Source organism: Kogia breviceps, chromosome 19, assembly GCF_026419965.1.
Source record: "Kogia breviceps isolate mKogBre1 chromosome 19, mKogBre1 haplotype 1, whole genome shotgun sequence".
Lineage (NCBI taxonomy): Eukaryota > Metazoa > Chordata > Mammalia > Artiodactyla > Physeteridae > Kogia > Kogia breviceps.
In genome coordinates this window covers 507,626-535,581 of record NC_081328.1, presented here as the reverse complement: position 1 = coordinate 535,581, position 27,956 = coordinate 507,626, and the positions used below count along the sequence as shown (strand labels likewise).

The 27,956-nt window shown below is 55.4% G+C and overlaps 1 protein-coding gene across 2 annotated transcripts; it reads right to left on the bottom strand.

Annotated features, from left to right (window-relative positions):
* Positions 1–683: 683 nt before the first annotated feature.
* On the bottom strand, positions 684–27,956 carry USP22 (ubiquitin specific peptidase 22). Of its 2 annotated transcripts, XM_059048883.2 has the most exons (13): positions 27,574–27,956; positions 18,774–18,906; positions 12,106–12,219; positions 9,527–9,628; positions 9,111–9,280; positions 7,821–7,968; positions 7,438–7,543; positions 7,170–7,328; positions 5,916–6,042; positions 4,824–4,915; positions 4,093–4,155; positions 3,549–3,698; positions 684–3,115 (listed from the first exon to the last, which is right to left on the bottom strand). In XM_059048883.2, exons 1-13 carry the CDS (start codon positions 27,709–27,711, stop codon positions 3,073–3,075), a joined length of 1,545 nt encoding a protein of 514 aa, XP_058904866.1. In that variant the 5' UTR covers positions 27,712–27,956; the 3' UTR covers positions 684–3,072. The 2 variants fall into 2 exon arrangements, with proteins under 2 accessions (XP_058904866.1, XP_066876648.1); XM_067020547.1 differs by lacking the exon at positions 18,774–18,906 and having other exon boundaries at positions 27,574–27,918.

Sequence of the window (27,956 nt, the reverse complement as noted above, 5' to 3'; positions counted from 1 at the left end):
AGAGCCGGGGCCTTGTGTCCACGCGGCTCCCCACGGGGACGGAGGCACGAGGAGTCTGTCTGCCAGGACAGCTTAGCGCTTTTACCCAGAGCCTGCGACCGGAGCCTGCGGGTCCCGGGGTGGAGGGGCTGGGGCCGAGCTGCAGCTCCGCAGCTTTACACCGAGAGCCCCGCCACGCTTCTCCCTTCCAGGCCCGGAAAACTCCGGTGCGACGGCCTCGGAGCCCCGGGGGAGCTGCTTGCCGGCGCGCGGCAGCGGTCCTCCTGAACGCGGAGAGCCCCCCGGGGACGACGGCTGCTCTGGAACCCAGGGGCACCCGCTGGTACCTCCTGACGTTTCCGCGTACGGGAAGGGAAGGAACGTGTGACAGAGGCATCCAGACACAGCGCACGTCGGCGCCCGGGAGCCGCACACCCGCATCGCCGCTCCGCATCCCAGGTCCTGTCATCAAACTCCAGCGGGGGTTCCTGCGTTTAGAGAAGCCCCGCGGGTGACTTTTAAGTTCGTCGAAGTCTGACGCCCACGGTGTCCTGGGCCCCAGATTTGTCACCGTCCCGCCCCCGGGAGGAGGGGACGCGGGGGGGATGGACTTCCCGGCCCAGGGAAGGTCTGGGCTGGAACACACCGAGAAGGGGCTGGTGTCACAGACGGGACTCGGGCGTCAGTAAGGGAAGACGGGCCAGTTTTCAGAATAAAATGTAGCTTTATTACGACACAGGAAAAGACTACAAGCCATTAGGGAGAAGAGCCAAACAGTCCCTCAAAACGACAGGTGAAAGGGATGCGGAAACTTCCCGGTAATAAAATCCACAGCACGATCATTGGAATCTTGTTCTTACAATTTCTGTTTTCAAAGTTATAGTAAACGAAAGAGCCACTTGAATCGTCAAAAGAACGGCAATTTTATACGACGAGGGCATCCACACCGAGGAGAACCACAACAGCACGAGTATACGCGATGCGGAAGGAGTGTCCCGGCCGTTCCGGCGCCGACGGGGGGCCCGAGGCGGCCCCCCGGCTCAGGACACCCAGGGAGGAGAGCCCACTGTCTCACTGTAAAGCGCTGACACGGGAGCCAACGTCTCACAGACACAAGTCCCTTTAAACACACCAGCCGGGGAGGAAGGGCCGCGCAGGGGCTCCTTAGCGGTCTGGACACCGACACGGGTGGCGGTGTGAGACAGGAAACCATTTTCCTGCGTTTAGTAGCTGCGCTGGGCGCTGAAAGAAAATAAATTCGCCAACCCGTCACGCAGCTCTCTGCTCCTGGCGAGGCGACGTCAAAGCAGGAGCTGGGCGCGCGGGCCGGGGGGTGGGCGCGTGCAGCCAAGCGGAAGCCCCGCCCCCCCAGGTAGTTCTTCCGGTCAAAGGGGCATCTCGGCAGCAGACAGAGAGACCCGCGCTCAGAACACCAGGCCAGGGAGAACAGGGGGTTCACTTCGACGTAAAAATTCAAAAAAACCACCCAGGAAAGAGAAACGGCCTGTCCCCTGAATCTTCACATTCTTGGAGCAGCTGAGGCCTGGACGTGAGTGGGGGGCGGGGGAGGGGGCCGGGCCGACCGGACCACAGGAGCCCCCCCAGAAACCCCGCGGCCAGTACGTCCACTCCGCCCCCGCTCTGCACGGACGGGGCCGCGCCAGGGCCGCCTCCGGCCCAGGACCTCCGGAGCAGCCACAGCGGACGGGCCACGCGGGCCAGGCGCCTGAGCCGCGCCGCCGAGGACCGTGCCGGGTGCGACGCCCCCGCGGCGGGACCCCGGCATCTTCCACAGGGAGCCGCGCCGCGCCCAGGCCCGAGCAGCCGACGCGCTGGACCTGGTGCGCGGTCTGTCGGCTGAGAACCGGGCGCATGTTTTTAAACAGTGGAAACAGGTGAAATTTCGTGACGTGGTTAAAGTACGTGAAATCCAACTCTCCGCGACCACGCGAAGTTCTACCGGAACACAGCTACGCTCCTGCACGTTACCTGCGGCGGAGACCACGGGGCCCACAGAGCCAGAAACACCTACGCCCCGGCCCCTTGCGGAGAGTCCGCCGACCGTGCCGCACGTGATCGTGTTCCTCTCCAGGAAAGAAGCCTCGCGGTTCAGGGGACGCCGGCCCGTCCCCCGTCTCTGGGCCGGAATCTCTCGGAGACGGACAGTCTAAGTTTGGGCGGGAACAGACAGACGCATGCGAGACGGCCCGGCTCACAAGGAACAAAGATGCTGCACCTCCCGCATCAGCCCCCCCCACCAGCCCAGTGCCGGCCTTCTGTCCTGCGGCAACAGAAGCTACCGGAACGCAAGGCAGAGGCACCCGGAGCCAGGGTGCAGCCCCGCTGGGGGCCGCCGCCCAGCAGCGACCAGGAGAGTTCGCGGGACAGGCGGCCAGGAAGGAAACACGGGAGGGAAACAGTGAAACCACCGGAAACGCTTCAGTTACTAAAAGATTAATACGACAGAGACCGTTCCCAGCGCAGCCTGATTCTCCTCCAGAGCCCGGCAGCTCTGACCAGGTCAAAGATGCCTGGGGGGGGCGCGGGCGGGGGTCAACACAAAGAGCACCGATGAAAAAGCAAGATCCACTCTCCCGAAGAAAAGGAAAACCATCTGAATCTCAGCCTGAACTCAGTAGTTCATTCACCTCACCATCAGTACGTTTATGAGGTTCACAATCGTGGAAGAAGAGAGAAAGGGGAACAACACGCGAATGCCTATTTCTAGAAGACGGGGATCTGCTTCCACATGCAGGGTGACGCCGCTCGTCTGCAGGACAGACGTGCTCGGAGGCGCCACGGGGTCTTCAGCTCCACAGGCTCCGGGGTCACGGCCGGTCCGCGCCGCGCGCGGACACCAAACTCACCGAGAGGAGGACCCGCGAGGCCTGCGTCTCCTCCACCTCCTGCTTTCTGGGCCACAGCGTGGAACGGCGGGCACGGGGGCTGCGCCCGCCCCGGCCCGCAGGGGACACAGGAGACACTCGGGCGCACGTCTCCTCTGCCCCCCCCGGCCCGCCTCTTGCCAAGCGCGTACACAGCGCGCCCCCGCGCCCCCGGGTGACGTCGGGGGCCTTGCCGGTGCGCCGACGGCTACTCGTACTCCAGGAACTGTTTGTGGTAGAACAGCAGGTACCTGAGGAGGCGAGAGGACAGAGCGCGCTTACTCCCACCTCCCGCGGGGTCGGAGCAACACCGCCCTGACCGGGACGGCCGCGCTCAGCCTGTCACCGCAGAGGAGAGGCGGCCGGGAGGCGGCGGGGCCCCCAGTCCAGCACCAGCCCGGCCTCCGTGCACCCACTGGGCCCCAGCTGTGGCCGCCCCCCGGCCCCGCACACGGCCCCTCTCGGAAGGACGCCGGCCCCGGGTCCAGGCCCCAGTCCACCCACCCGGCCTCCTCTCAACCACCGCAGAGCCCCTCCGGGCTGCCCCACTGCTCGCCGCTCCGAGGCCAGACGCCTGCCCGAGCTCAGGGCGATGGTCTCAAGACCGAGGGAGGCAACGATGAGCGAGAGGGAGCGAACGGGGCTCCGAGGGGCGACACGGCCCCGGGGACCCACGGGACGCACCCCTCGCTGTCCAGCACGTCTGCAATGCTAGCCTTGGTGATGATGGCGTCGTCGCACTTGAACCACTGATCCTTGTGCTGCCGGATGAAGCTGGTGTAGTGGCCACTCTCCAGGGTCCCCTGGTGGTTGACCACCGCAAACAAGGAGTACCTGGTTTAGGGACGGTGCGGGAGACGGAGGTCACGGCCCCGTCCCCGCCGGGGAGCCGCCCGGGAGCGAACACCGACAGGCAACGGCAGCGCGAGCGGGGGTGGGGTGGGGGTGGGGGTGGGGGTGGGGGCCGCCCGCGAGGCGCCGTTGCCGCTCCACCCTCCCGGCCGCCACCAGCGGGAGGGACGGGGAAGAGGGGCCTCGGCGGGACACGGGTGCAGGAGGCCCCTCCCTGCAGCGGGGCGGCGGCGGCACGACAGGAAGCAGGCCAGTGGCCGAGAGCAAGAGAGCCCGGCCGCCACCGCTCACGCGCAGCACCCCTGGGAGAGGCAGGCGGGCCTCCCGCGAAGCCCGTGGCCCCACTCGCGCTCGAGGTGCAGGAGGTGCTGCTCACTTGTTGTCGTTGCCGAGACCGTCCGCCGGCTGCTGGTACTGCCCGTTCATCCTGCTCTCTTTGCTGCAACGGCACAAGCTCAGGCTCGATGAAAACAATTCACTAACGGCCCGCGGTTCACGTGGTATCGTGACACCGGACGCCGTGCTGGTGCGGCTTCTACGGGTCCGCTCCTCCCAACAGCTCCATCTCAGGCAGAGATGGCCGCCGAGTTGCGGTGGAGAAACGGAGGCCCGGGTTGGGAAGCGGGCTGCCGAGATCGAGGCTCAGCGCCGGCCCAGACCCACGTCTCCCCGCCGACCCCCAGGCAGGCAGGCAGGTTCCCCGGACCCTCCAGGGGCCCCGCCGACACTGGACTCAGGCCCCCGTTGCTTTAAGCCGCCCCGCCTGTGGCTATTATACACTGTTATTATACACTACAGCAGCCCTCCCACCAGGAAGCGTCCTCCTATTTTGCAAGGGTAAATTTCAAGCGGTCCCTGATACAAAGACTCCAAAACAAGATAAACGAAACCTACAACCACAAAACCACTGCGTTGATTTATACCCAATCTCAGCGCCTGTGGCTGCAACGCCTGAAATGCTGCCCTGAACCAGCTGGTAGTAGGACAGCCTCCCTCACACAGGGAGAGGGCAGTGAGGCGTCACGGGCGAAGTGACATCAGGGCCCACTGGGGCCTCATCAGGGACCTGGCGCCACGCCCCCCCGACCACAGACACAGAGGACGAACCTGGAGGCCATGAAGGGGGTCATGTCCAGCTCCAGGGGGAAGGACACGTAGGTGGTGATCTTGCGCCGGAGTTTGGCCGAGTGTTCGAACCGCTGCAGGAGTGGGGGTGGGAAGGCTGTAGGGCTCCTCCGACCGCACAGTCTCTGTGGCTCCCTAAGTGGGCCTCTCCTGCGCCGTCTGGACCGCCCTTGGCCAGAGCTAGGGCTCAGAGTCCGCAGGGCGACGTAACCCCCGGGGCTCAGCCCAGCCCCGAAATGATGGGCCCAAGAGCAGGCGTGGACCTAGCACGGTGCCCGGTGGGAGAAACACGTAGGGCTGGGGATTTGGTTTTTGTCTTACCTCTTTAAAGGGTCGTGAAATAAAAGAGTGAGCAGCAGGGACTGTACGATTTGCACGTAAAATCAGATCGCAAAGACCCAAGAGCAGCAAACACGCCACCTCTGCTGCATATCCTTTTCATGATACATCACACACACGACTCACACCCTTTTCATGATACATCACACACACGACTCACACCCTTTTCATGATACATCACACACACGACTCACACCCTTTTCATGACACATCACACACACGACTCACACCCGTTTCATGATACATCGCACACACGATTCATACCCTTTTCATGATACATCAGACACACGATTCACACCCTTTTCATGATACATCAGACACACGATTCATATCCTTTTCATGATACATCACACACACGATTCACACCCTTTTCATGACACATCACACACACGACTCATTTGCTACTGGCCCTTCACAGGAGAGCCATGCTGACCCCCAGACTAGACCTTCATGCCAAGGGTCCTTGCTTTTAAGTAAAAGAAAATCAGAAAACTTGGGGTGAGGACAGAAGAACTTGGAGGGGAGGAGCAGTAAATCCCTAAGCACCCCCCACCCAGAGTAACTCACCCTCTTTTCATGACGAAGCAATGACTTCTCGATTCACAGGCAGACCTCCCGGCGACAGACACGAGCAGAGCTCTTTATAGGCACCACCCTCTTTGCTCCAAAAGCACAGATGGACTCTGCACACCCACCCACCCTCAGGCCCCGGGCGCACGCGCTTAGGGAACTCACTTTGAGGTGGAAACAGGCCACGATGGGCAGCTTCTTCATGGTGAGCTGCTTTGTGGACTCCTGGTAGCTGTGGCAACCGCTACACTTGATCTTGGCGCTGCTTCCTAAGTGCTCTGGTCTGGTAAATCTGCAGCGCATTGAAAAACATGTCTTTTTAGCAAAAAACGATGGGAGCAGTAAGAGAGGAAAAAGAGAAAAGTTATTTTACCACTTTCAGGGGGTTCACTTCCTTCCTAAAAACACACATACAATTAGGGACGTTTATAACTTTACAATGAAAAAAGCTATTCCTTCCTTTCTCTAGCACTTCAAAAAATATTTATCCTCAACTGTTTTGGAAAATGAACGTCTGGTGAACTCAAAATAATTTTCTAACTACCATAAGACACAGCAATCAAATTTATCCCTGAGAAATGAAAACCAGCATTCACACAAAAACTGTACATGAGTGGCTACTGCAGCTTTATCTGTAAAGGCCAAAAAAAAGCCTGCAAGCAACGCAGATGTCCTTCAGCGAATGAGTGGTTGAGCCGTGTACAGCACGGAATGCTAGTAAAAGCAACAAAATGGAGACCCCTGGTGATACACACAACCGGAGTGACTCTCCGGAGAATTGGGGTGAGCGAAACAAGCCAGTCCCGAAAGGTGACATACGCTGCATGATTCCACGGACAGAACATTCTCGAAACGTGGAATCTCCAGAAATGGAGGAGATCTGCGGCTGCTGGGAGGAGTTAAGGAGGCAACAGGGGTGGGAGGTGCAGGACGTGTGGTTGTGAGGGGCCCTGCGGGGACGCAAGCACCCTGCATCTTGACCGCAGGGGTGTCGAGATCCTGCTGACCGTGACGCCGTGCTATAATTTTACAAGACGTTCCCACTGCGGGAGACTGGAAAAAGAGCGCGCAGGCTCTCTCTGGATCGTATCTTACAACTGCACGCGGAACTCCAATTATCTCAAAATTAAAAGTTTAATTAAAAACGTTTTCATCACCTTCAGAAAAGGCCGCGAGCCACAGCAGGAGGGCGGCCCTACTGGGTGTGACCCTGGCTGTTTGTGACTAAAGGCCGCGGACCTCCAGCCTCTGCCCGGGGCAGGGGGCACTCAGGGACAGAAACAGCTCGTCTGCTGGCCACCCCGTCTTCCCTCAACTTCCAGGCGGGAACATGGGGCCCTGGGGGGCCTGGCTTTACCAGGACTTTCCCCGAGCAGCCACGAGGACGGGCCCCCTCCCCACAAGGCACGGACGGCTCACCTCCGCAGGCAGTCCGTGAGGGTCGTGGTTCCCGACGCGTGGCTCTCTCCGTTCACCACGCTGCCCTCGCTCCCAGGGCTCAGTGGCCAGAAGGGTGTGGAAGAGCCGGGCAGGTCCAGGCTGATGTCCCAGAAGGGGTCGATGGTGGTGGAGACCCCACTAGGAGCAAGCGGGGGGGGCGGGTGAGCGCCACGGCCCGGGGGCGGCGCGGCGACGAGGCCCCGCGACGCTCGGCCAGCAGCGCCGGGGCCGCGGCGGCCGCACTTACTGGCACGCTTGGCAGGTGACGTCCGACTGCAGCCCCCCCGTGAAGATCTGGTCTATGATGCAGTTGCAGTGGTTAGGGTTGCTGGCCTTCTTCCCGTTATCGTCACCTGGCAAGGGACGGCGGCTCGGTGACCCTGGGCCCCCAAGGCAGCCCACTGCCAAGCCGCTGACCCAAGGGGAAGGGCTGGTGCAACAGGAGGGCCCAGGTCTCCACAGGGGCGCAGGAGGGACGCGCCGTGTGCTTTCAGTTTTATCCCCTTGCTCCTCCCCGTGAAGAGCTCCCTGCCGTCCATCTGGCAGGCCCAGAAACAGGCCCCGAGAAACAGCCCCCGCCCTCACCCGTGCGGCGCCCACCCGTGCAGCGCCCACCGTTGCAGCGCCCACCTTTGCAGTGCCGGTGCAGGACGTCCAGGGCCGCGATGAGGAACTCGTGTGCGTCCTGCTGCTCGTAGCCCGCCAGGTGCCGGGCGTGCGTCCACACCAGGTGCAGCAGCTTGTACGGGATGTGGGGGGACCGGTGCCCCGAGTAGAACTGCTTGGAGAGAAGGAGAAGCGCCCTCGTCAGGGGCACGTGCCTCCCTCGAACACAGACGCACACGCACACGTCCGACGGCCGCCCGGACCCTCCACCGGCGAGCGCGACCCGAACAAGCCACGTCCTTTCCCTTTCACACAAACTGTACTTTTACGTGGACTTTGACTCTGCTCACAGTTTTCTCCCTTCCCACCACCTGTTTTCTAGAACGAAGCCAAAATGATGAACGGCGACAAACTTTTGTCTCTCTCTCTCTCTCTCTCTCTCTCTCTCTCTCTCTCTCTCGCGCGCGTGCGCACACACACACACACATGCACACGCACACGCGCACACACACTAAAAGCTGACTTGTGCCGTGTGAAACGCGCACCCCCATAAACCTGAACCTAAAAACCAACCTGACAGAGATGAACTCACCACCACCAGTGCCCCAGTGAGGCCCCCCATCAGCCCGTTCTCCACGGCACCCGCGCCCCCCGTTCCGGCCTAACAAGATCACTCAGCCCGCTCACTGCTGCGACCCCAGGAGCCGCTGTCAGGCTACGCGTAGGTATACGGGGACTGGCTAAGCCAGGCCAGGCGTCAGGAAGCTTCTGCAAAGGGCCAGACCGCGCACCATTCCAGCTCTGCAGCCCGACGGGCTCAGGCGGCCGGGGCCCAACTGGGAAACGAGAGGATGTGATCAAAGGCTGACAAAACCAGACCCGGCCGAGGCTGCCGGCCCGGGGCCGCCACCCGAAGAGCTCCCGGCTCGCCGCGGCACCCGAGGGAGCGGCTGGGCTGCAGTCCCGCTCTGAGAAGGGGGGGTACAGCCCGCGAGCCCATCAGGACAGAACCCCACGTCCACGGCAGGGGCCCGAAGGCAGAGGCCTCTGGCGACACACGGTCGGCAGGGCCGGCAACAGGAGACCCGCCCGTACCGTGGACAGAGCTGGAGAGCGGCGGGTGACGGGGAAGGGCCGGCGTCTGCCACGCGCGTGCGAGGCGCCCCTGCGAGGCAGCCGCGGGCCTCTGCAGGTGACGCAAGTCCCCCACCCAACGGTCCCTCCCGGGAAGGACGTGCGATTCCACGGTCGGCACGTCTGGGACTTGCGGAGCCCAGCCCGCGACGGCCCGGCCCCCTCCCGGCGCAGGCGCACCTCCTGGAAGAGGGAGGACATCTCGCAGACCAGGCAGGAGCCAGGGCTCTGCATCTCGCAGCGGTGGCGGTCAGACAGGAAGAAGTCGCGCAGCAGCGGCGTGTGTGTCAGCGCCTGCACGATGCAGTTCATGAAGCACGTGTTCCCGAGGTTGATGAGGCCGCGGAGACCTGGCAGGCAGAGCGCAGGGTGGGGCCGTCAGGGTCCCGGCTCCCAAGACATGGAAGGAACCTACTCTATCGTCTGTGCCCCACCCGTAGGAAAGGCCCCAAGGCGTGCTCGCGCCCACCTCCACCAGCCCCCACTGCCCAAAGGCTCCCAGTAACAACAGGGCGGGTCAGGGAGGAGCCTCTGCAGCAAGCTAAGGGCCTCGGCAGAGCCGGAGGATGCACCTCCACACGGCCGCGCCTGCCCACCTATGGTGCAGTTGGACGTGATCTTCCGTCGCTTGGGGTTGTGTTTCAGCAGCTCGAGCTCCCGTTTGGTGGGCTCCCACGTTGAAAACTTCTCCCCGACGCCTAAGCAGGTAGAAGGTGCCGTGAGCTACATTCTGATCGTGTGTCTACGAACCAGCCTGCTGGCAGCACAGGGTTTATCAGATTGTATTTCAAAGGCGGGCAACGTAGGGTCCCTCTAAGACCCTGTTCCAGACACTGGAAGGAGCTTCTTTCAGAGAGTGTGCCGTGGATAAACCACATCCCCAGAGGAGGAGAGGAGAGCGGGGCCCTGGGTGACAGCTGCCCCAGCACCAGCACTCTCCTCAGCCTGAATTACTCCCTGATCGGAGGGACCATGGCACCAGTGCCCGCAGGGAGCGCTGGGCGGCGATGGGGGTGAAGGGACGGCCGTACCCACCAGAGACTGAAACCAAGGGCGGCAGCAGGGCCACCTGCACCCCAGCGCACAGCCCACCCCTCGGAGGCGCTGGCTCCACGCACCTAGCACTCAGCACGCTCTGAAAGACGCACAATCCTGCTGACAGGCGGAACTGTGGAATGATTTTAGAAGAATCCTACTTTTTCCTGGAACGTGCATTTCTCAGCCCTGTGGTCTAACCGCTCTGCACGAAGAAATAACACCCCCAGCCTTAGCGCCGCCTGCAACTTTACTAAACTTTGGAGGTGGAAGAGAACAGGAAGTGGAGTAAAGAGACTGTTCTCTAGAAAAGATGGGCTCCTCGGCTCTGATGTCCGACAGCCCTGGCTTGTGTCCCGTCCTCTAACACGGCACCTTTATCAAGAAGCACAATTAAGGCAAAAAATTGTAAACCACACGCTGGCTTGTATGTTGTCTGTGGAGAGATGGTCACAGGCCAGTGGGGCTTTCTACACCTATTACTGTTGTGACCCATGACCGTGTGCTGGAAATGAGAACAAAAAAGAAAATAATATCAGGGAAACCGAAAACAGTAGCAGAACAAAAAAGAAAAGAGCTGCTGCATAAGGTTCCCGTGTGCCGCTGACCGGGCGCCAGCGAAGGGACGGGAGTGACGGCACAGCTCCACGGCCACCGCGCCGTCGGGGCGGCACACGTGCTGCCCCTGCCCCGTCCCTCGCATGGGCCCCGCGCCCCGGTAACGAGGGCGCCTTAGCGGGAAGGGCTCTAGAGGAACCTCTTGTCCCGATGAGATGACGCCGGGCGGGCTCCTGGACGGGGACCGGCCACCAGAAAGAGCAGGGAAGCTTGGAATCCGCAGCACCCGCGCGGCCAGCCCCAGCTCCTCCAGAGACGGGAGGGGGCTGGAAATGGGGTTAATGATCCATCAGGCCTCCAGGAAGAAGCCCCATAACATCCCAGTAGCACGGGGCTCGGGGAGCGAACCGGGTGGGTGAACATTCCACACCGAGCGGGTGACGCACCCCAACTCCACGGGGACCCTCCCCGGCCTTGCCCCGTGCCTCTCTCTCCCCATCTGGCTGGCTCATCTGTGTCCTCCGTCACAGCCTTTAATGACCCCGTGAACCTAAGTGTCTCGCTGAGTTCCGTGAGCTGCTCTAGCAAATGCTCCAGTCCGGGGGGGTCCTGGGAGCCTCCGATCTGCAGCTGGATGGTCAGGAGCACAGACGAGACTCCGGCATGTGAAGCTGGGAAGGGGGCCTCGTGGGCCCGGACGTCTCCAGGCCGACTGTGTCAGAACTGCGTTGGTCTGTAGGACACCGAGCCGGCGCCACAGGGGATTTCTTGGCAGGGAACTGACCCCCCGCAAAAAATACTTGGTGACCAGAAGTGCCAGGTCTGAAGGGTTCTGTGCGAGTAAAGGAGACTCGCGGGAGAGAAACACGCATCAGGGAAGAGCTGGGTTGTTCCTACACACGGAGGAAAGCCTGGAGTTCTCCCTTTACGGCCACAAAGGCACCGCACAGGAAGGAGAGAGCTCACTCCCGAACTAAGGTGCTTCAGCGGCAGACTGTTGTATTTTTCATCTGGAAAGTTTAATTCTGTGTTGACACAGATTTAGCACAACCTGACCAGTTAAGAGGTTTTTTTTTTCCAGTTAAGAGTTTTAAAAGCGATCCAACAGTACTTTAATGAGAAAATAGTCTACCCTCCGGAAGGAATCAGCACACACGTCCTGCAGTTACTGAGGAGATGCTTTCTGGGCAGCTGCCACGGACGTGGGAGCACAAAATCCCTCGTCCACCAGACGGGCCAGGGCCCTGCGGACACTGTGTCTGGTTCAGCCCCGTGTCCGTAAAAATGCCCGTCGACCGGAGAGGGTAGCTTGGGGGTGTCTCTCTCAACCCTGCTGAGCCCTCACAGCAGCCGCAGGCCTATGGGCACCCGGGCACGAGGACGGATCCAGGAAGCCGTGGGCACCGCACCTGCCTCCCCTGGCCCCCCGTGACCCTGCAGGAGGGAGCAGGCAGGGGTAGGGGATCCTCCCCCTCAACAGAACCACCCCCCTCCCTCCCCTGCCCCATGCCCTGACAGACAAGGGGGCAGGGAATGCAGGGCTAAGACACAAGCAGGCATGCAGATCTCAGGAAAACCAAACCTTGCATTTTCCAAGCTTTCCGCTGTTCCTCTTTGGCAATGATTTCTATGTCTTTGTCATAAATGTAGTCCTGACACAAAAAGCAGTAGATACCTCCATACATAAGCTCTATGGCTGAAAAGAGAAAAGAGGGGAGAGACAAAATTTAATTAAAAATCGAGAGGTAACGCTTCAGGACACAAATTAAACAAGCAAGTTTTTTAGGCATTTTACTGCACCGTTTCTCAAAGCAGAGAATCCCACTATTACAAAAGGTTGTCCCCCCACTTCAGATGGTATATCCTAAGCAGATGAGGCACGTGAAATTTTTTGGAAGCTCCTGCCAAGGGTTGAGGAACCTGAGGGAGAAAGAGGTGCCACGACCACACTTTACGAAGGACCCGACCCCCAGGTACCAGGACCCGCCACCTATCCTCTGAAACAAGGGAAACTCGCATTCATACCAGCCCGTGAGGACTCGTGGCGTCCAGACGGGCAGCACAGCCCCAAGCAGACAGCCTGGAGGGTGTGCCCAGAGCTCCTGGTGGGCGGACCCTGCACTTTCTAAACTGCATCCTCCAAGAAAACGGGCATGAAACCCAGCCCTTAGTTACTTCCTCACGAAGATAAACAAGAGAAAAGTCCTCAAAGCACCTGGAAGGAACTCGCTCAATTCAACAATTAAAAAGAATTCCCCTTACCCTCAGAATGGGAGAAAATATTTGCAAACGAATCAACGGACAAAGGATTAACCTCCAAAATACATAAACAGCACATGCAGCTCAATATTAAAAAAACAAACAACCCAATCAAAAAATGGGCAGAAGACCTAAATAGACATTTCTCCAAAGAAGACATACAGATGCCCAAGAAGGACGTGAAAAGCTGCTCAACATCACTAATTATTAGAGAAATGCAAATCAAAACTACAATGAGGTATCACCTCACACCAGTCAGAATGGCCATCATCAGAAAATCTACAAACAACAAATGCTGGAGAGGGTGTGGAGAAAAGGGAACCCTCTTGCACTGTCGGGGGGAATGTAAATTGACACAGCCACTACGGAGAACAGTACGGAGGTTCCTTAAAGAACTAAAACTAGAATTACCACATGAGCCAGCAATCCCACTACTGGGCATATACCCAGAAAAAACCATAGTTCAAAACGGCTGAACTAGGGGACTTCCCTGGTTGCGCAGCGGTGAAGAATCCTCCTGCCAACGCAGGGAACACGGGTTCGAGCCCTGGTCCGGGAAGATCCCACGTGCCGCGGAGCAACTAAGCCCGTGCGCCACAACTACTGAGCCCACGGGCCACAACTACTGAAGCCCTCACGCCTGAGCCCATGCTCCGCAACAAGAGAAGCCACCACAATGAGAAATGAGAAGCCTGCATACCACAGCGAAGAGTAGCCCCCACTTGCCACAACTAGAGAAAACTGGCATGCAGCAATGAAGACCCAATGCAGCCCAAAATAAATAAATTGATTTATTTTTTTTTAAAGAAGAAAAAAGGGGGCTTCCCCGGTGGCGCAGTGGTTGCGAGTCCGCCTGCCGATGCAGGGGACACGGGTTCGTGCCCCGGTCCGGGGGGATCCCACGTGCCACAGAGCGGCTGGGCCCGTGAGCCACGGCCGCTGGGCTTGCGCGTCCGGAGCCTGTGCTCCACGATGGGAGAGGCCACAACAGTGAGAGGCCCGCGTACCACGAAAAAAAGAAAAAAGGTTTTTTTTATGGACACACGCACCCCAATGTTCACTGCAGCACTATTTACAACAGCCAGGACATGGAAGCAACCTAAAGTCCCATCAACAGACAAACGGATAAAGAAGATGTGGTACACATATACAGTGGACTATTACTCAGCCATAAAAAGGAACAGGATTGGGTCATTTGCAGAGACATGGGTGGACCCAGAGACTGTCATACAGAGTGAAGTCTGAAAGAGAAAAACAAGTACTGTATATTAACACGTATACGTGTGGACTCCAGAAAAATGGTTCAGATGAACCAGTTGCAAGGCAGAAACTGAGACACAGATGTAGAGAACAGACGTATGGACACCAAGGGGGGAAAGTGGCGGGGGGTGGGGGAATGAACTGGGAGACTGGGACTGACGTATATACACTAGTACGTACAAAATAGGTAACTACTAAGAACCTGCTATATAAAAAATACACAAAATAAAATTCCCCAAGAAAGAGAATCCCCTTGACTCAGACTCACCAAGTGACAGCAGACGCCTGCCAGGCGACGGGATGCAGCTCGGAGCACAAACCCGGCCCCGCCGCCTGCCGGCCGCGCACCCCTGAGCTCACCCAAGTCCCCTGTGGCACGACAGGGGCAGCCACATCACTGACACAGGCCCGCACGGTCCCTAAACTCACGCAAACTAAGCGGCACACACCTCCGGGTAAATGGTAATGTCTTAACACGTCACAGCTTTTAACCTATTTCATGTCTTTTTTAAAAAAAATTATTATTTTGGGGGGCTGCGTTGGGTCTCTGTTGCTGTGTGCAGGCTTTCTCTAGTTGCGGTGAGCCGCGGCTACTCTTCTTTGAGCTGCACAGGCTTCTTGTTGCGGTGGTTTCTTTTGTTGCGGAGCACGGGCTCCACACGCGTGGGCTTCATTAGTTGCAGCACGCGGGCTCAGTAGTTGTGGCGCACGGGCTTAGTTGCTCCACGGCACGTGGGATCTTCCCGGACCAGGGCTCGAACCCGTGTCCCCTGAACTGGCAGGCGGATTCTTAACCACTGCGCCAGCAGGGAAGCCCCTATATTTCACGTCTTAAGGTACAAAGACACGGGTCAATGATACTGTGGTGGATCGAAAGCAGATCTATCCAAACTCAAAGGAGCAATTTCAGAGAATCCCAGGCCTACCCCTGCCCCTCCCTAAAAACCTACAAAATTCCGACAAAGTCTCTGCAGGTCCACGTCGAGGCTGTTTTGGAGACCGGTGCCAGCTGCCCTGGCCTCTGCCTGCCCCGGGGACCAGAGCGAGCTGGCAGAGGCAGGCTCGTGGTGGGGAGGAGGGACACTTTCAGGGAAGCAGCGGGGTTCAGTGAGAAACAGGCCAGGCGCACGGCGAGGGCAGAGGAAGGCCCCACGTCCCCAGACAAGCCTGCTTCCCACCCGCGGCGTGCGGCTGGCACCGCCAGCAGGGGCGGGGGCCCCGGGATGAGACGAGGAGGGCGCTTGCCTCACCCCAGCCCCACACGAAACTTAACTCCACACGGTCAGAGAGCTAAATCACAGCTAAAAGTATAAAAACTCAGACCCAAACGGGTAAGCGCCACGACCTCAGGTTTGGCAATGGATTCTTAGTCTGACACCAAAAAAGCATGAACGACCAAAGAGAAATGCTGTTACTGCACACTTAAACTACGGTATAGTGTAAACATTACTTTTATATTCAGTGGGAAACCAAAATACTTGTGTGCCTCGCTTTATTGAGATATCTGCTTTATTGAGGTGGTCTGGAACCGAACGTATCTCCAAGGTCTGCTGGTATCCAAAAGAAATGAACACACATGTCACAAAGAAACTCACACACGCATGTTTATAGCAGCATATTCATAAAAGCCAAAGGTGGGAACCCAAATGTCTATCAGTGGATGACTGGATAAACAAACTCTGGAATATCAAGACAAAGGAATGCTAGTCAACCACAAAGAAATGAACTGACGCTTCATGAACCCTGAAAACCTGCCGGGAGACGAAAACAGACACAAAAGGCCACGTGTTGTACGATTCCTTTTATATGAAATAGTCAAGACAGGCAAATGCACAACTGCAGGCAGATCAGCAGATGCCAGCGCCCGGGGAGGATCAGGTAACACAGACATGTATTCTTCGAGGAGATGAAAAAGTTTTGAAAATAAAGAGAGATGGTATTTCCACACACCACATGGCAAGTGACTAAATGCACTGAACTGTACTGGTTGAAACGGTTAATTGTGTGTTCTCTGAATTTCATCTCAATATGGAATTCAAAAACCCAATGCAACACCTACAGTCAAGGCAGTTCCTCCAGGAAATTATTTCACAGTCAAGATAACCAAGGACAAAGGCTTGACTGCATCAGGACAAAAGGCTGAGTAGACAGTCAGTGGTCCCGGGGTACCCAAGGGGGGGCTGGTTCCAGGACCCCCCCAGACACCAGGATCCAAGGATGCTCAAGCCCCTTGTAGAAAGCGGTGTGGTATCTGCATATAACCCACATCCTCCTACACACTTTAAACCACCTCCAGGTTGCTTTACCTAATACAACGTGAATGCCATGTAACTAGCTGCCTGGACCAGACAAATTCAAGTTTTGCTTTTTGGAACTTTCTGGAATTTGTTTTTCGATCTGAGGTTGGCTGGATCTGCAGGCGCAGAACCCATGGAAACAAAGGGCCAGCTGCGCAGGAACCCAGCTGCCTGGGTGTGGGCGAGACGCTCCCAGTAAGTGAGTCACAACTCACTCACCTGGGCGCCCCCAGCGGACAGGCACCGGGCAGGCACGCGGCCCCTTCCCTCCAGCCACAGGAGGATCTTGAGATGCAGGGAAGCGCCACCCACTCAGAGGGGAGCCGATACCCCCTCTCGCGCCCACGTACATCCTCACACCCTCTGAGAAAACTAAAGTAACTCTTCCTAGAGGCCGACGCAAAGCCAGAAGCATCCTTTTACAGCCTCTGTGGCTCACGCAGGCAACATCCTCGGGCCCCTGTGACTCAACACCAAACAAAAACCTGTATGAAACTAAGAAGCACAAAACCAAAGCTTCCTCAGTGACCTGGATCCCAACACCGTCCTGCACAGCAAACCTGCCAGCAGCGGGTCAGGGTGGGTCCCTCCTCCTGGGGGCCACTTCTGCCACGTTACGCCAGGCAGGGTTACAGGGCAGGTCGGACAGAGGAACAGCAGCTTTGTCCTCCCGCAGGCCGCCAGCAAAGACCCCAGAGCTACCGACGTCCTGGTTTTAACTCAACACTCGCAAAAAAGCAAATACTCAGACAAGACTCCCCGTGGGCCTCTCGTGCCCCTCGGCTTGGAAGCCGCAAGCCCTGGGAGAAACCCTTCTCAGAGTCCATGTCAGGCCCCAGTGTTATTCTGTGGGGCTCCCAGAGGCAGGACTCAGCCCAGGAACCACGGCTCCTTGGGCCTCAAACATCAAGCCGCCACTCTGAAGGGGCTCTAGGGGTAATCGGGAGCAGCTCGAAATGCAGGCCCGGGGGCGGGCGACCAGCTTTCCTGCTGGGGCTCCTCTCCGTCCCCTGCCATCTGGACACAGAAAGCTAAGCTTTAGCTTTGTTCACCCCCCCCCCACACCCACACACCCACACACACACACCACACACACACGCACCACACACACACGCCCACACACACACAACCTACAATAAACTCCTGGGCTCTAACACAGCCAGGAGCTGGATCTTGCTCCCATTCTGTGGTTTTGCCTCTTGAAGAAAATGTTCTAAAACGTATTCATTCTGGCCAAAGTAGAGGCAGAGTTTATCAATCAGGTTAATAAAACTAATAAACACAAATTTCTCGAATGACTTTTGTAGATGATGCTAGGTAACCATAAGATTCTCAACCCTTTCCAGTGCAAAGGTGTTTCCAATTTTCCATAACCCTTTTAACCACACAGAATCACAGCCCCGGTGCGAGAGGAGCCTAAGTGGGTCTGGTCCGAGAATCAGATGGAACGAAACACAAAGATCAACATTAACTCACCACCCCGGAATCCCACCACCCCCGACCTGCCCCATCAGACCTCCGCTCGGGTCGCCTGGCGGGGGGGAGACGGGACTGCTGGCCCCTCCCGGCCGGGCAGCTGCTCACCCACAGCCTGTGAAGCGCCACCAGGGCCGCCAGCTCTCCTTCCCAAAAGGCCACTTAGCTCCCCGTGACAGGCTGACCCCCAGCACTGGCTGCAAGTTCTCAGCTGCAAATTAAATGAGGCACGACCTCCGGAAATGACCGAGTTTGGACGAGCCCATTCCTACTACTTAAAAGGCCTGAGAATATCTTTCACTGGAAGGCTAGGTCACACCAAGTTACGTTCTAGAAAAGGGTCTGTGGTCTGGACCTCCTGAAAGTGGTTTTCTTACAGATATCCTAACAACCTCAGCATCGTTTGACAGAAAACACAATTCTCAACGAGGGAAACATTTAGAGACAACAGTCAGAAAATCAAGCCAAGAGCAAAACTTAGCTTCACGTCCCCTCTGGAAGGTACTACTGTCTGAATATGAAACCTGAGCTCACCTCAACGCCAGCCTCTCTGCAAACACGGAAAACACTGCAAACCCGTTACAGAAATCACTAAACTCACCCAGTACCCCCGACCCCACGCTGCCAACCAATAACCTAAAGCTGCACTTAAAACCTGTGCCAATTTCTGCCTGATCGAATACCCAACCGTGCTTTTCAAAGAGAAAGATGGGTCTCTGATGTTCCGTTAAAGAAAATCATCGTTCAGGGTTACACGACGTCACGTGACGTCAGGCACGCTGGGCACGTGCCCCTCGTGGGTTCAGTTTCTCTCTCTCCTCTCCCCCTGGAGTTCCACGAGGAGAGCACAAGCTATTTCAGACAAAGGTGGGCTCCCGAGAGGGTGGAAGGTCAAGTTCACAGAACGCGAGTCGGGGACGTGACCTCAAAGCCCAGGAGGCGGCGTGGGGTCTCTTACCCAGGTTGTGCCTTTTCGACTTGGCGTGCTCGTGAATGTGCTTCTTCGTGAAACAGCCAAAGAAGACGCAGTGGAGGCACGAGTGCAGCCGGTTCAGGTGGACGCCGCACACGTGACACACGCACGACTTCGCCTGAAATTCCGAAGAGAGAGTTAGAAAGCCGAGGCTCAAAAAAAAAAAAAAAAAAAAAAAAAAGAAAGCCGAGGCTCCCGGCAACGCGCGGGCGAGGCGATCCCCGCGGGCACAGCTCGGGAGGAAGGGCAGCCCGGATCTCCTCTCAAGGCCTCACTGCCTAAAAGGTCATTGCATTAACCCTGTCAGCTGCCCCCCAAAAGGCACGTAGGTCATTTAGCTCAGAAGCGGCTCTGTGTAAGAGACCTCGGCCCCTGCTCCAACTCAAAGCCGCTCAGACAAAGCGCCTGGAGCTCCGGGAGCAGTCAAGGTCCCTCTGCATCCAACGGGGGCCCCAACCCCAGGTCACCTTGAACCTGCACTTCACTCCCAGTTTGATATTCCAGGTTCCAAGACCACAGCAAACCTATACTCAATCAATCCAGATGAATATGAATCAAAGCAATACCCAGAAACAAGAAAAAGAACGGTCTGTCTCCAAGAAGCAGACCACAGAAACCTGAAGTTTTAACCTCAGCGATCATGAGCGCCGTGGTAAACGATCCTCGTCCCCCCAAGCCACCCAGGAACGCCCGGCGCGACGATTACACCAGTACCAACTGTGACCTCTTGCAGGTCACCAACTTGAACTCCCAGCCTCTGCGACGACAGCACACGACATAACCCTCTTGCTCTGATGGGGGTGCAGGGAGCGTGGGGTGCAGGGAGGCGGAAGAGGCACAGGGCCGGGGAGGTAAAAGCTTAAAACAGAAAAGGGGGCTCTTCCCCGGCGGCGCGGCGGTTGGGAGTCCGCCTGCCGATGCCGGGGACGCGGGTTCATGCCCCGGTCCGGGAAGATCCCACGTGCCGCGGAGCGGCTGGGCCCGTGAGCCGTGGCCGCTGCGCCTGCGCGTCCGGAGCCTGTGCTCCGCAGCGGGAGAGGCCGCAACAGTGAGAGGCCCGCGTACAAAAAAAAAAAAAAAAAATTGCATGAGGGGCTTCCCTGGTGGCGCAGTGGTTGAGAGTCCGCCTGCCGATGCGGGGGACGCGGGTTCGTGCCCCGGTCCGGGAGGATCCCATATGTCGCGGAGCGGCTGGGCCCGTGAGCCGTGGCCGCTGAGCCTGCGCGTCCGGAGCCTGTGCTCCGCCACGGGAGAGGCCGCAACAGTGAGAGGCCCGCGGACCGCAAAAAAAAAAAAAAAAAAAAACAGAAAAGGCCCAGAAAACAAAGGACAGCAGCACAGACGTGACACAGACACAGGCGCCGGGCACTGGAGCGATTATGCCGTTCGATCCTCACCGCCAGCCTCGAGGAAGGCCGCGCGCCCTTCTGACGTGCGTCTGCTGGTGGCCACACAGCCGGCACACGCGCGCTAGGACCTCCTGAGTCCAGAGGCAGCCCCTCCGAGCCCCACTCTGCACCCAGGGGCCAGGCTGACCATCCACGCTTGACGGACGGCGTGGAGGGTACGGCCTGAGGACTAGTCGCAAACCTCTCTTCACATGAAACTCGAGTCACAGCTCTTCCACCGGGGAACGCTGCACAGAGACTCGGTAACTCCTCCAGCCTCCAGAAGAGCAGGAAGTGGTGCCGGGGAGTGGGGGGAGGGTGTGTGGATGCCCCCCCAAGACGAGAGCCCCGAGGCTGAAGCACGGGTCTGAGCACAGAGCAGACCAGCCGGCAACAGGCACCCAGGGAGGCCAGACGGCAAAGTTCCTCGACGCCAGGTGCTCAGCTTGGGAAACACAAATCCTCACGGGCAGCCACAGGCCAACAGGCCAACAGGCCCAGTCCTGCAACCACAGCCTCAGGAAAACCTCACGCCCAGGCTGACCTTTCACCTCCACATACAATTTATCTCTGAACCCAAGTGCAACTCTGATCATTACCACCGTATTTCTTCTTGACCGAGAGACGCTCTCGGGACTCCCCTGGTGGCGCAGCGGTTAAGAATCCGCCTGCCGATGCAGGGGACACGGGTTCGAGCCCCGGTCCGGGAAGACCCCACGTGCCGCGGAGCAACTAAGCCCGCGCGCCACAGCTACTGAGCCTGCGCGCTAGAGCCCACGAGCCACAACTACTGAGCCCACGTGTCTAGAGCCCGCGCTCGGCAACAAGAGAAGCCGTCGCAATGTGAAGACCGCGCACCGCAACGAAGAGTAACCCCCGCTCGCCACAACTAGAGAAAGCCCGCGCGCAGCAACGAAGACCCAACACAGCCATAAATAAATAAATTTAATAAATTTAAAAAAAAAAACCAACACATAATAAAGTAACACTGACTCAAGATAAATAAGACCATTTTCCACCTGAAATGACCTCCCTTCCCACACCACAACCAAAGGCTTGAACCATGCTTCTAAAATACTGACTACCCAGAAACAGAAAAACAAATACATGATGCCACTTATATGTGGAGTCTAAAATACGACACAATGAACTTACCTGCAAAACAGACTCACAGACACAGAGAACAGACTTGTGGTTGCCAAGGGGTGGGGGGGGAGGCTGGGGTCAGCAGCTGCAAGCTAGCATATACAGGATGGATAAACAACAAGGCCCTACTGTATGGCACAGGAAACTATATTCAATATCCTGTGATAAACCATACTGGAAAAAATATAAAAAAGAATGTATACAAAGGTAAACGTAACTTTGTTGTACAGCAGAAATTAACACATTGTAAATCAACTAGACTTCAATAAACTAAGTTGAAAATGAACTAAAATGAAATAATGACTACGAAAGCTTCCCTCCTCTTAGGCAAGTGTTCACAGGCTGGCAGGCTGCACTGTCCCTTTGTAAAGATACAAAACGCAAGTCAGGGCATTCCACTCGTACTCTATGAAAGTGTGTTATCTTAGACTTTTACATTTTACGCCCTTTTAAAATTTATCTGCTCTGTTTCCCTTACGTAAAACTGCACTTTTTAACTGCATCTCAGGTTTGTATCAAGTAAACAAGTCACATTGCAATCCCTCAGCAAACCCAAACTCAGGCAGTTAAAAGGGTCTTGCCCACGATTATTCGTTCTTAAAACTGATTACCAAAAAATAAAAATTAAACTATAAATAAATAAAAAACTGATTACCAGGCTTAAGTTTTACAAATTCTTAGTAAAGCCTCCAAACTGAAAGCCTGGGGAGTGGGGGGAGAGCAAAATACACAATGCCATTTCCATACGATGGAATAACTGCACAGTTCAACAGAGTGAGACCTGTATGCATTAGGAACGAATGAAAAAAGGAAACGGCATACACAGCACGTATATTTACAAAAACAAAAATGTGTAACTTTGCTGTATACGGCTTTGAAGTGTTCTCTCTCTCTTTTTTTTGGGCCATATCACACGGCAGATGCAGGATCGTCCCCGACCAGGAATGGAACACGTGCCCCCTGCGCTGGCAGTGCAGAGTCTTAACCACTGGACCACCAGGGAAGTCCTGAACTGTTCTCTTTTTAAACACTGAGAACATATTCATATCATCACTTCGGCAATTACTTTTTAAAACTATGTGGATTCATGAATTTTAATCTTTCTCAGTAAAACCAACATCTCAGCATCTAGAATTATTTACACATTCCTTCACATATGTTTAGGCTACAATTATCTTATGTGTAGGAACTGTCATTGGACATCTACAAATACTGTAAATTTTAAGGCAGGTATTTAGTATCTTGCTATTTGACACCTACTATTTAAATGGCCTTTAAAAATTATGATTTCAATTCCTCAAGACGGAAACCTGGGGTTAAGAGTTAGTTAGCACTGACTCAACAACAAAAAAACAACCAACCCAATCAAAAGCTGGGCAGAAGACCTTAATAGACGTCTTTCCAAAGAAGACATACAGATGGCCAGGAGGCACGTGAAAAGATGCTCAACATCACTAATTGTTATAGAAACACAAAACAAATCAAAACTACAGTGAGGTACCACCTCAAACCAGTCAGAACGGCCATCATTAAAAACTCTACAAGGGGACTCCCTGGTGGTCCAGTGGTAAAGAATCCATGCGGAGGACGTGGGTTCGATCCCTGGTCAGGGAACTAAGATCCCACGTGCTGTGCGACAACTAAGCCCATGCCACAACTACTGAGCCCGTGCCACAACTACTGAGCTCGCGCTCCTCAACGAGAGAGCCTGTGGGCTGCAAACTACAGAGCCTATGCACCCTGGAGCCCCCGCCACAACTCAACTAGAGAGAGAAGCCAGCGCGCCGCAACAAAGACCCGACACAGCCAAAAAAATAAATTAAATAAATATATTTTTTAAAACCTCTACAAATAATAAATGCTGGGGACTTCCCTGGTGGTCCAGTGGCTAAGACTCCACGCTCCCAGTGCAAGGGGCCCGGGTTTGATCCCTGGTCAGGGAACTAGATCCCACATGCCACAACTAAGAGTTCACGTGCCACAACTAAGATCCAGCGCAGCCAAATGAATAAAAAACAAACAAATAACAAATGCTGGAAAGGATGTGGAGCAGAGGGAGCCCTCTTACACTGCCGATGGGAATGTAAGCTGGTGCAGCCACTGTGGAAAACCATATGACGGTTCCTTAGAAAATTGAAAATAGAATTACCATACCATCTAGCAATCCCACTCCTGGGCTATACCCGGGCAAAACTATAACTTAAAAAGAACTATACATAGAGAATCCTAAAGATACTACCAGAAAACTACTAGAGCTAATCAATGAATTTGATTAGCTCTAGTAGCAGGATACAAAATTAATTCACAGAAATCTCTGGCATTCCTATACGCTAATGGTGAAAAATATGAAAGTGAAATTAAGAAAACACTCCCATTTACCATGGCAACAAAAAGAATAAAATATCTAGGAATAAACCTACCTAAGGAGACAAAAAACCTGTATGCAGAAAATTATAAGACACTGACGAAAAAAATTAAAGATGATACAAATAAATGGAGAGATATACCATGTTCTTGGATTGGAAGAATCAACATTGTGAAAATGACTCTACTACCCAAAGCAATCTACAGATTCAATGCAATCCCTATCAAGCCACCACTGGCATTTTTCACAGAACAAAAAATTTCACAATTTGTATGGAAACACAAAAGACCCCGAATAGCCAAAGCAATCTTGAGAATGAAAAATGGAGCTGGAGGAATCAGACTCCCTGACTTCACAGACTATACTACAAAGCTACAGTAATCAAGATAATATGGTACTGGCACAAACACAGAAATATAGATCAATGGAACAGGATAGAAAGACCAGAGATAAACCCACACACATATGGTCACCTTATCTTCGATAAAGGAGGCAAGAATATACAGTGGAAAAGAGACAGCCTCTTCAATAAGTGGTGATGGGAAACTAGACAGGTACATGTAAAAGTATGAAATTAGAACACACCCTAACATCATACACAAAAATAAACTCAAAATGGATTAAAGACCTAAATGTAAGGCCAGACACTATCAAACTTTTAGAGGAAAACACAAGCAGAACACTCTATGACATAAATCACAGCAAGATCCTTTTTGACCCACCTCCTAGAGAAATGGAAATAAAAACAAAAATAAACAAATGGGACCTAATGAAACTTAAAAGCTTTTGCACAGCAAAGGAAACCATAAACAAGACCAAAAGACAACCCTCAGAATGGGAGAAAATATTTGCAAATGAAGCAACTGACAAAGAATTGATCTCTAAAATTTACAAGCAGCTCATGCAGCTCAATAACAAAACAACAAAAACCCAATCCAAAAATGGGCAGAAGACCTAAACAGACATTTCTCCAAAGAAGACATACAGATTGCCAACAAACACCTGAAAGAATGCTCAACATCATTAATCGTTAGAGAAATGCAAATCAAAACTACAATGAGATATCATCTCACGCTGGTCAGAATGGCCATCATCAAAAAATCTAGAAACAATAAAAGCTGGAGAGGGTGTGGAGAAAAGGGAACACTCGTGCACTGGTGGTGGGAATGTAAACTGGTACAGACACTATAGAGAACAGTATGGAGGTTCCTTAAAAAACTAAAAATAGAATTACCATACGACCCTGCAATCCCACTCCTGGGCATACACCCTGAGAAAACCATAATTCAAAAAGAGTCATGTACCAAAATGTTCATTGCAGCTCTGTTTACAATAGCCAGGACATGGAAGCAACCTAAGTGTCCATCGACAGATGAATGGATAAAGAAGATGTGGCACATATATACAATGGAATATTACTCAGCCATAAAAAGAAACGAAATTGAGTTATTTGTAGTGAGGTGGATGGACCTAGAGTCTGTCATACAGAGTGAAGTAAGTCAGAAAGAGAAAAACAAATACCGTACGCTAACACGTATATATGGAATCTAAGGGGGAAATAAAAAAGGTCATGAAGAACCTAGGGGTAAGACGGGAATAAAGACAGACCTACTAGAGAATGGACTTGAGGATATGGGGAGGGGGAAGGGTAAGCTGTGACAAAATGAGAGAGTGGCATGGACATATATACGCTATCAAACGTAAAGTAGATAGCTAGTGGGAAGCAGCCGCATAGCACAGGGAGATCAGCTCGGTGCTCTGTGACCACCTAGAGGGGTGGGATAGGGAGGGTGGGAGGGAGGGAGACGCAAGAGGTGGGAACAGTTTTCCATTCAGAAAATTATCAAATCTGATCACGCTCTTCTCACTCTGTCCACCAAAAGAAAAATCAAAATTTGAATATAAAAATCATAAACCACCTCTACTTAGAGGAGACAGAGTTTTAACCCCTGTAACTTCACTGTAGCTGAGGTCTCACTGCAGCTTCTTTGAGCAACCTCAAAGAAGTTTAACTTAGGTTGAAATATTTTATAGACAACTTCCTGGTGTTAAAACCAAACTACTAAGCCTGCACATCTGCTGAGAAACCTCTGCAAACTGCCAAACGCGCGTTACTCACCATTCCTCAAACCAAATCCTCTGGCTGGGCCACTAGGGTTGTAGAAATGCACGTTCAGGGAATGACAGATGGAGGACACAAGGGCTCACTGCTGGGATGCAACCATAAAGCACTGCAGCACGACAGACCCGAGTTCTGAAACAGGCTCTCACACCACTTCTTGTCTGTCTACAGCTCACGTTCTTACTAGTGAGCCACACAGACGTGGTTCAACAGCTTTCAAACTAAGCAACTGACATTTGAAGATTAATCCAAGCCACATATGAGCAAAGAAGAAAAAGAAAAAGTGACCCTTTCCTCAGGAAATTCGGCAAAGCTAATGATGGGTTAAACTTGACTCAAGTTAAAAATTACAAGGGTGGGGGGTGACAAGGAGGGAAGGAGTAAAAGGGCAGGGGCTCTCTCCTCAACCCAATGTGGAGATGGGTCACATGCATATTGACCAACAAACAATGTGGAGCAGTAACACGATTATCACCTGAAAAACAGTATCAACCAGGCGATTTCATTTTAAGGGCACACAATTCCACCAGCAAGAATCTCACTCCCATCCTCGTAGAAATCTGTTTCATCTCCGATTTTAGTTCATCCTAACAGGCAGTGCTTCCCAACACCAATACTGATAAAAAAAAAAAACAAAAACTGATGCTTAACATTCTCTACATGCTCAGCAGATGTTAGTTTTCCGTAAAAAATGTTACTCGGGCTCCCCTGGTGGCGCAGTGGTTGAGAGTCCGCCTGCCGATGCAGGGGACGCGGGTTCGTGCCCCGGTCCGGGAGGATCCCATATGCCGCGGAGCGGCTGGGCCCGTGAGCCGTGGCCGCTGCGCCTGCGCGTCCGGGGCCTGTGCTCCGCAACTGGAGAGGCCACAACAGTCAGAGGCCCGCGTACCGCAAAAAAAAAAAATGCTACTCAAGGTGCACACTGCCTAAACACAGCGCCTGCCCTCAGGCTGAAAACTGCAAAATCGCGTTCCACGGTAAAAACAATTTATTCAGCTAAGATAAAGAAATAATGTCATTTTCTGATTCCCAAGTCACTAATAAACCTAATCGCTTAGATGGTACGTACGCCCGAAAAACAGGACACTGTGTACCGTTCCCTCACTACCTCAGGGAGGCGCCCCAGGCCCACCTGCCTTTAGACAGTCCTTCCTTTAAACCCGCCCCTGAGCAGCCACAGGGGACCCCGCCAATCCCCGGGGTGCCGGGAGACACGCGACTCTAAGCGGCAGAGCCTGCTGGTTTCTAGGACTCGCGGCGCTCTGCACCTGCGCCCGTGCACGCCTGGGGGGAGCTGGCGCGTCCCGGAACGTCCCTGCGGAGCCTGGGCCCGGGGGCGCCCCGCACTCAGAGGGCGGGGCGGGCGTCCCTGCGAACTCTGGGCGCTCGGCGGCTGTACCCGCATCCCGGTGACCCCGCGCCTCCGACCCAGCAACCCCCAGGCACCAGCCAGGGCAGCGGAGGCTTTGCACTGCGTGGGCGGCACAGGCCGCGTCCTCCGCAGCTGCGTCCTCTCCCTCTCACCGCCTCCTCTCTCTGCGACTCCATCCCCGGCCCCACCCCGCCCGGAGGGTCCCTAAGACACGCCCCGCGCTGCAGCGTCGGGGACCCTCCCCCTCCTACCCGGCAGCCCCGGGAGAGACCGCCCCCCGCACGCACGCCCGCGCCCACCCCGCCCCCGCTCGGCGTGCAAGAGGTGGGGGAGGGGACGGCGAAGCGCGAGTCCCCCCCCCCTCACGCAGGGCCTCGCTGCAGGGGGCGCACCTTGCGCTTGCGGGCCTCCGCCGAGCCGCTCCACACGAAGCACTGGTAAATGGCGCGCAGGTTCTGCTTCCAGTTGTCCACCTTGAAGCTGCCCAGGTGCGCACAGCCCGGAGGCGTCACCACCAGCTCTGCATCCATGGCCTCGCCGTCCGGCTCGCGCCGGGGCGCCGGCGGAGACGAGGACGACGCCAGCGCGACGCGGGGCTGCGGGCGGCACGGCCAAGGGACAGGCCCGGGACAAAGCGGAGCCGCGCGACCGGGGTGGCAGGCGCCGCCCGCGCTGCGCTCGCGGGTAGCTGAGGCCGCAACAGGGCTACGTCATCGCCGCCGGGGCGCCTCGCGCATGCGCCAGCCGCCGGCGGCTCGCCCTCCGCCCCCTCCCC